This window comes from Atta colombica, unplaced genomic scaffold (assembly GCF_001594045.1).
Source record: "Atta colombica isolate Treedump-2 unplaced genomic scaffold, Acol1.0 scaffold228, whole genome shotgun sequence".
NCBI lineage: Eukaryota > Metazoa > Arthropoda > Insecta > Hymenoptera > Formicidae > Atta > Atta colombica.
Genome location: NW_017259325.1, coordinates 847,045 through 856,591, shown reverse-complemented (window position 1 = coordinate 856,591; position 9,547 = coordinate 847,045). Strand labels below are relative to the sequence as shown.

General features: G+C 30.8%; 1 protein-coding gene across 1 annotated transcript; it reads right to left on the bottom strand.

The window, feature by feature from the left end:
* Nucleotides 1-656: 656 nt before the first annotated feature.
* On the bottom strand, nucleotides 657-9,422 carry LOC108688217. The gene is made up of 3 exons (XM_018194381.1): nucleotides 9,362-9,422; nucleotides 8,756-8,962; nucleotides 657-756 (listed from the first exon to the last, which is right to left on the bottom strand). Exons 1-3 carry the CDS (start codon nucleotides 9,420-9,422, stop codon nucleotides 713-715), a joined length of 312 nt encoding a protein of 103 aa, XP_018049870.1. The 3' UTR covers nucleotides 657-712.
* Nucleotides 9,423-9,547: the final 125 nt, after the last annotated feature.

Sequence of the window (9,547 nt, the reverse complement as noted above, 5' to 3'; positions counted from 1 at the left end):
TAATAATATATATATTAATAATAATAATAATACACACACACACACACACACACACACATCCGAAATATTGCATTTCCAAAAACGGAATTGGACGAGGATCCATTCAGAGTTACGTGTACATCGTACACCTACGTGCACAATACCTACGTATTACGATCCCTTTGAGTTCAAATTCGGAAGTAGCGCACGTAGGTGCGCTGACTCAGACTCTCGCATATATTCGGATATCCTCGATTTCCAATTACATCCTGCTTGACTTGGTCAGTAATATTTAAACATACATCATTTCCCCCTTCCTCTTTCCTAATTAAGATACATATTTTTATTGATTAATTTATTAATTCAGAATTATTTGAATACATATTATGTGTAATATTGATTATCATTGTCAAGTAACATTCTCTTTTCAAGACAATGCGAAATATTGTAGTTATAGAAATTCCGACCGTAATAATTCAAATCATCTTGCTGTTCACTGAACATACGTTTCTATCAATCATATGTTTCTATTCGTTTAACAATGAACAAAAGTACATCGTAGATAAAAAAGACATTGAAAACTTTCTATATAATATAAGCTTTTATAGATTTTTTTAATAATCACCATTTTTGTAGACTTCTTCGTTGACCAATGTCTCCTCGTCGTCAGTGTCGGGTCCAAGGGATACTGGAGTATACACAATGGAGTCTCTAGCTCTCATATTTTCCTACTTCAATTGGATGAATCTCTTGTTTTATAGTACATTCGGTAACGAGCTGAAATGTAAAGTACAGTTATGAGTACACATAACTTGAAAGACCGGATTCTATTGAACCTACTACGAGCTATAAAGCGCAATTTCCTTCCCTTTTCAATTCTTTTTTCAAATGCTATATAAAGAATTTTAATCTTTTTAGAGAGAAATAAAAGCTTTAATCATGGAAAGGATTGCTCGTAAATACTTGATATGCTTATGTATCGCAAAGAGAGAATGTGCGTCCAAGTTTAAAGCAATAGCGGTACACATCGCACTAAAATTTTAGACTCGCGTGACTATAGGATGACTCGAAACGCCAAATATAGCAAACGTAGGGATTTCCACGACATTTTCTTCAAAATGAAGTCTTGTGTATTTAAATATCGATTAAATGATAACAATTATAATTACATTTGTCTAAATTAATAAACCGGATTATTTTGTCCAACTGATCACTACTCACATTTTGAGAATCATCGGGTAATCTTTATGAAATTAAATGTAAATTAAACAGAGTTGATAAAAGATAATGTTTTTTTTTAAGAATAAATCATTGTGTTTTTTTTAACATATTTTTAATGCTTCATACATACTTTAAATTGTATTATAAAAAAATCATTTAAAATATATTAAAAATCGATTAAGCATGTTTTAAACAGTTTAAAATATATTTAAAACATGATTTTTATCCACTCTAAAATTAAACGTGACACCTGCATGGAATGTGTGATTCAGCTACAAATTTATTTCAATTGCTTAAAAAATAAACAAGGAATGATACAGAAATAAGTCAACTTGTCAATACCGTTATGCGGTATAACATCGTATCAATTAATTTTATTAATTGATTCGGTTCTCAGCAGTAAAAATCTATAATAATAATTCTGCGAATTAATATTCTGCAAATAATAATTCTACAGAATGAATTTGTACGATTTCATCAAGTAGTAAATATTCCTTAAATAAATAGAAAAATATATATCAAATAAAAATATATATATCTTTGGCGCTAGCGATCCATATGTTTCAAATTTTACAAGATTGATTCATATTCATGCGCGAAAAATAAATATGTGCGTCCCAGCACAGAAGATTGAAGCAATATTGCTGCAATGTTGCATATTATAGATTGCAATGTAACATTGCAGAGGTATTACAGAAATGTAAATTAACAATATGTCTGCAAAATGTCAATAATGTGCTTGTAATATTCCACAAACATTGCAAAACTGTAATTTTTTAATTGTTACAATAATAATAATATAAAAATATAAAAGTTTTTACAATATTTATGTAGTACAGTCTTTTTAGTTTAACAGCCGTTTTTATGATATAATAATTAATATAATTCATTTTATATTTAATTAAAAAATTTTTTTTTTTATCTATTATTTGACGGCCATTTCATTAGCTAAGTTTTATATTTATTTTAAATATGAAATCAAAAGATTGTGTAAGATCGAATTTGGATACAATCAATGTATCATTATCTGATAAGATGATAAGCAATTAAATTGAAACGTTGAAAACGAAATATTAATTATGTGATGTATTTATGCCTGATGTAAATAAAAAGAAACCAAGAATAAACCAATGCTCGAATTTTATTGATAAATTTCATATCAATATTCGTCATTTTTTAATTGATTTCAATTAACTCGTAGTGATTTCAAATCACAATAAAAAGAATCACTATTAACTTAATCCATGATTAACTTACCAAGCGACTGTATTATTAATGTGGATAATATTTGTAATTTGTTCGGGGCACACACATACATGCTCTATCTTTACGAATAAATTTATTCTTCAGAATTAATACTATATTTATTGGAATATTTTATTGTCATAAAAAATTGCTTTTGAAAGCACATATCACTAGAAATACGATTTGTAGAAAAATTAAAGTTAGTGAGATATATGTATACAAATAGTTTTCATTTTAGAATCTTCGTAAAAAATTTATCCAAATACATTATTGTAATATTGCCGGAACGTTTTGTTGCAATATAACAAAAAGCAGACATTTTAACACTTAACTTTGTTGAAACAATGATTTTGCAACAATGATTCAGCAACATTTCGCAATCATCATGCGCAATATTGCAATGTTTCAGTGAAATCATTCTGCAATGTTTCTGCAATCTTTCTGTGCTGTATGTGGGGTACATTTCCAAGTTTCATAAGACTTGAATGCAATGCTCATCTTAGAGTTCGATGAAGATATAAAAGATGAACAATAGTTATGGATAAAGAATGTAAGCAAAGAATATAAGATATACACACATTTGGTTACACCAACTCTTTAGTTTATTTGTTTTTCCTGATCTCTTCTAAATAATCGCACCGATTTTACACGTGGCACGCTCGACATGTGTGCACGTTACATCGTCCGCCCTTGTACCAAAAATGTCTACCTTAGAAGGAAGCGTCTGGTCTCGGTTTCAGTTTTCAACTGGAATATCCCGATCTGCTACTCTTTTGCGCATCAAAAATCATCGAGAAATTTATTTAAAACAATATCGATTCGCATGAAACGATCTCAATCTAATCGAATACTTATCCCCATCAGTTTTACGCTTGTCAATTAATTCTAATCTGGACTTGCTCTAGTCTATCCTAATTTATTCTTCTTGTCGTGGAAAAAGATGAGTTGATTATAATTAGCAGGATCGATCATCCCTCGGTCGGATTTGAAAGCGATTACAGTGATACTGTTTTCATTTTTCTTCTTGAAGTCATTCACCTCTTAAAGTCTAGCGTTAATTTTAATCGATTGATAACCCGAAATGAAGAATTGCGCATGATATCGTTTGATGTAAATGTTTTTTTTAAATTTATTTTCGTAGCCCCATGGCAACCGGTTCCTCGCGAGTCGTGACTGCGTACATACGTGGTTCCTGCTTGGATTCAGGATACGTGGCAGTTATTTCGGGAGGCACGAACGCCGCCGTCTCGACGTACCGGTAGACGCCGCGCCGTCATTCTTCTGAGATTTTATCACCGAGGAAAATGCGTCGCGTCGCATTGATGCGTACCATCGGTCGATAGATTCTCATACGTCTCGCGTGTCGCATATATATCCGTATGCAACTTGTTTGAAATAGATACGAAAAAGCAATATATCTTTTCTTGCAATATATGACAATAATTTTTCAGGACTTTCTTGTTTCCAGAGATATTACATTTATTTTGCTGTAGATAGAAATAAAAAGAAATAAAAAAAAGAAAATAAAAAAAAATAGAAAAAGAAGATAAAGATATATGATTGCGATTATCTTTGTAGAAATTTAATACAGGAAGGTTGTGATCAATTATTTAAATTTTGAGTGAAAACTAATGTTTAGCGTTTTCGTTACAATACTCGAAATAAATAATTTCTCGAGGATTAAATTTCATTTCTGTAAGGTTTATGCATTATGTTCGAGTAGAAGTAGTTTTTTCAACTACAAATACACAAATACATGTTTGTCTCTTCTATATTCTATATGTAGAATAGCGACATCCATTCTATATATGTAGAGTGGATATGCAGACTGTAGATGTTTCTTTCATCCCGGATGGTGGCTACGACTACGCTTTTGTGTTTGCAGGGGGTCCCAGATATATTTGGAACAAAGAGGATGAAAAAGATGGCGGTCTTTTAGCAGAGTTTTCACTTATAACGCTTTCGAGAATCTACTGGAAATCGCGTTATTCAAATTAGTTTACATTTATCGCGCTTAAAAATAAATCGATGTTCACGCATGGCAGAGCAATAGAATATTCATCGAACAATCGAATAATTGGATGATTATTAATGATCAGAGTCGCGTATATATGTAATTCATTCTGTATACAATAATGTAAGTCATTTATTCTTTAGATTCACAAACGATTTAATTGAAATAATTTTGACAATATTATTTGAAATGATAAAAGATGGATCTATTTAGTATAATCTTAGTAGAATCTTCCGTAAATGTATTTCTGGGACTTTTGACGAAAACGTGAATTTAGAAAGTGATTTATAATCTTGAAAATACTTCTCGCCCAGCTAAGTCCAGAGTCTCCCGGTTTTTTCCAACAATTATCTGGCAAAAGAACAAAAAGAATTTTTCTATTTTTAGGACGAGGTCGCCTCTTTTCTTCAGCAGCCTTTTTCCTCTATATTTTCATCTTGTAAGTTATAGGATTTGTGTATAGGATTTCCGCGCATCTTTCCGCGAACGACAAGCTTGGTGATAAATCTTTTTTCAATTTCTACACCTCCTTTTACTGAAAATTTCTCGTATTATATCTTATTCAATTCATTCATTTTTTAAAATATACATTTACGCAAGATTACAGAAAAATAAAAAAGAGATAAATAATCTCTTTTTACGAACAATAATATAGGATTAAAGAAACTACAATAAATTTACTGATAAACGTAACGTAGTATCGATTGTAGCTAATACGTATTATGCAAATGAACTCATGTTGAAGTTAAGTCGCACAAAGTGAATTAATACGGATATAAAGTGAATTAAGTAATTAAGTCGCGGAAGAAAATAATTTGCACGATCGCGCGCCAACAATAAGAATGAAGAGTAACGTGGGATAGTACCGGCGGAATATGTTAGCATCCGTTTTATTCTAGATCCTGTCGAAAAAGTTTTTCACATAAAAGTTTTCCATTGAACCAAATCAATACGGTTAGTGTGCGATATATAGATATACAAAAATTACATTATAGATATAATATAATAAAAGCTTAGAGAGCTATCCAGAGACACGCTAAAACGCGAGACAGTATCTCGATTATACGTTTGCAGAAACGTATTTATTCTTGTTTTTTTTTTTTAAGAAATTGATGACAAAATTGTAAATCGGACAGAGAAAGGTTAATGACCTCGCGAAAAGATCTTACAATACATCTTGACTTATTGTTAGGTACCCTAACTCGGAATATCCCATGTCAAGAGGGGTTGTACCTTAATGGCTATGCGTTTCGAGTTTGACTCGTCCTAACCAGAGATAGTTGCACTCGTAGAGTTCTATGTAATGCTTTCGATTTGTCATAGTCGCGCATTCACGTGCCATTCTAAACATATCGATTTCAACTAGTGTGTCTGATAAATATGAAAAACTCGTAATTGAGCTATCAATTTTATTCATTCAAAATTTTCACATAAAAAACATTTATTTATATATTTGTTCAAAACTGAAAGTTTTCAATAAATATGAATTTAAAATTTTATTTATTACGAATATTTTATAATTATTTTACGAGTATTTGAATATATTTATTAATAATTATTAAAACAAAATGTAAAAAAGAATTAGCTCCACATCAATAATGAACATTTTTCCCCTCAATCTGATAATTAATAATCTCTATAATAAATATTTAGATAAGCTTTTGTGGTGCATGGAAAGTCATTTATTTTATTATTTTTTTATATCAAATTCTGTTGTACTAGCTTTACTGTTCTACTTAAAATTTGAATTTGATTATAGGTTTATAAAGATGACCTTGTTTATACCCTACTCTTAGCAAGGTTGTCAGAGACTATCTAACTGCTTGATATAAGCTTGCTATAGAGCATGCATTTTCTTATGGTCTTGACTTACTTATAAGCAAGCTAACTGTTACAGTTCATAAAATATTCTTTGCGAGCTTAGTTTAGGAAACCTGATTATACCGAGAAAAAAATAAAGATATTATTGATTTTATTGGTTTTTATTAAGAAATATATTAAATAATGTAATTATATGACTACGGAGTGTGGGAATGCAAAACCAAAAATATTCGTAATCATATTTACAAATATATATTCATTAAAATCAAAAAGTATTTATTAATGTATTTGTATGATTCATTCATTAATTCGAATATTATTGTTCATCGATCACTAATTCCAATTACCGTATTTGGCAGGGCTACGAATGATTTTGATATATATTTAATTTTAAGATATTAAAATGTTTTGTTTTTGTCTCCAACACTTAAAGAGAGAGACTGTTTTAATTTTAAACTTCTTCCATAAATAACACATGATGTTTGAATTTAAAATATATAATGTTTTCAATCCGAATACGTAGAGTGTTTTGTTTATTGAAAAAGTTTAAAACTAAAACATTTTTAAGTATTTAAAAAATAGATTTTAATATCTTAAAATTACACACTTCTTTTTTAAGTGTCGTTATCAGTCATATCATGGTCCTTAAAATTCTCCCACAACATATATATACACACATTATCGTATTATTTTTAATTGAAAGTTTAATTTCCACGTCCCAAATTGAAAAGGTGTATCTTGGTTTTTTATTAGTCCATTTTATAGTAGTTTCTTTTAAATCTATTTTGTTTACAAAACTGTGCTAATGCAAGATATATGTGTATATCCTAACAGTACAGATCTCCAGAGGACGTCCGAATGTCTTCTGAACATCCTAAAGATATTCTCAGTATCCCGAATAAAAAAGTTTAGTTTAATAAATTACTATTAGAGTAATAATTATAAACAAGTATACGTGCAACCACGTGAAAAGTTAACGATCAAAATATCAAAATCGAAAAAATATTTTTCGATCGATATTTAAACTTTTTTTTTGCATTTACTCTTTCTTACGCCACACGACTAATATATGTCGCGTGTTGAATATTTTTATCAATGGACTTATATATGGCTGTATATTATTAAAAAAAATGTTGTTAACTTAAGATAGATAAGAAACATTTTAAATCACGTTTAAAATACTTTTTTCGAGATATAAGAAATTGCACAGTGTTTTGTATCTAATTACTTAGAATTGTTGTTCGTTAATAGAATTGTGATATCAATAGGATATTAGCTAAAATTTGACGAACGATACTTTTTTTTAATTTTCTACAAAGAATCTCCACAATGAAGGATATTCTATGATAATTCTTACATAATAAAAATATATATTTCAATTAATAGCAAAACGAATAGCAAGGCGAGGAAAGCTCGCGAATGTCAAATTATTACTGTAGGTACCGCAGCTACATCTTACGCCTTGACCCTCCCGGATGACTTTTGAACGTTGACAAAAATAGCGGCGTTATACATCTATATGTAGATGCAACACGAGTGTCGGCATTAAGCCTGCGAGAAAAAGAGGGGCGGCATCCCTCGACATAAGGAATCATCCCGCGCCTCTAACGAGAAAGCTTCTATATATTTCCGGTCTAGGCATTCATCAGGCTACATATTTACTATAACAATATTTTACTCTGCAAACTTAACTCGAGGAGTAAGAGGACTATTAAATCTATAAGGTAAATGTATCTCAGTGACTGGACATGTAACTATATTCAGACATTTACACAAAACTTGATATATAATATATATATTTTTTTTAATATTACAATTAATTTCAAATGTTTCTTACATATATTATAATTTAATTGTAATCTCTTTAATCATAATTAAATTATAATATTATTATATTATAAAAAAAGTATTAATAATAATAAATTTTGTGTAAGTATTTAGACATAGATACATGTTGGAACTCATTGGAACGTTTAGTTCTTAGCTCTTATAAAAATAGAATTGCAACAATAAATTCTTTCTTCTTATATATGGAAAAATTATTAGTGTCATACTAATAATCATCGAAAGATTCGCTGGCATCAATCTTGTCACTAATCATAAGCTATTACGTAGATGTTGTTTTTAGAATTATATCTGATTCTCCGACAAAGCAAATTTCCTTGAGAATAGTAATCTGTAAAGTTGAGTCATCCGAGTCACGCCCTAGAGCAAGTAATCGTGTGATTTAGAGAGTTCAAAACTATGTTCTACTGTACTATTGTTAGGCCGGACACACATATTCAAGCAAATATTTGTCAAATGCTTGCAGCGCAGCAAGCTGTTTATACAAATTTGCTCGAACGTGTAGTGTGGTCTTAGATTTTTGCTGCTCTTAGATTTTTACACACATGTCGCAGATTTATCATATATAAATTTTATTAGTAATCCGAAACGATCGATCAGAAGAAGATAGCGAGCGCGATGAGAACTCACCGGTATGTTCCTGCAGCCTCGAAATAGCAGCGGGCGGCCGTCGACTCTTGGCGAGATTTTTGCGTTCCGTGTGTGTACTTTCCTTTTTCTTCCTTCGATTTCTTTGTAGCGGATACACTTTGAACAGGCCGCGAGTGTCGCCGAGAAAAGATCGTGATGGAACGAAAGAAACAAGAGTGATTGGACACGCAAAAGCTGAACCTTGGGCTACTCACGAATCTGCTTAGCGATATCAGACCGGTATTACTATTAGTAATATAAATAAATAATTAAAGAAAAATAAATAAATAAATAAATAAATAAATAGATCGTCCGGATAGATATGTGGAGTATCCGCGAGTAGCTTGCGCGAACACCCTTATTTCCTTCGACTTCCGAATGAATCGGCACGCTCCGACCGACTGCATCAGTGCACCAGTGCACTGTGCTATGTCGACCCTCGATTACGACTTCTTCTCGAGTGGCGAGAAAAGCTCGCGTGAGAAAGCGAGAAAGCATGATGAGCTTCCCTTCCTTCCTTCCTTCCTTCCTTCCTCTTTCCCTCCCTCCCTTCCTTTCTTCTTTCCTATTTTAACATTTTCAACTCCAACTCGATCCCAGATTTACCGATCACACTTTTATGCTTTCGAAAGAAGGGTGCGATCTTGATCTTTTTTTTTTTACACATCGTTACATTTGAATGGACTAATATTTATTGAAATTTTCAAATAGGCTTATTAATATACCGTTTTATCTTGACATTAAAAGTGATAGATTTATTAAACAACTATATTAAAATATTTAATTTAGCTA

Bases quoted from the DNA above. Each gene is read 5' to 3' on its own strand.
- LOC108688217 (XM_018194381.1), bottom strand. From the start codon at position 9,422: ATGTGTAAAAAAAAAAAGATCAAGATCGCACCCTTCTTTCGAAAGCAT. The intron at 8,963-9,361 runs GTAAATCTGGGA...ATTCGTGAGTAG, and splicing joins AAAGCATAAAAGTGTGATCG to CCCAAGGTTCAGCTTTTGCG. The intron at 757-8,755 runs GTGAGTTCTCAT...TTTACATTTCAG, and splicing joins GAGGCTGCAGGAACATACCG to CTCGTTACCGAATGTACTAT.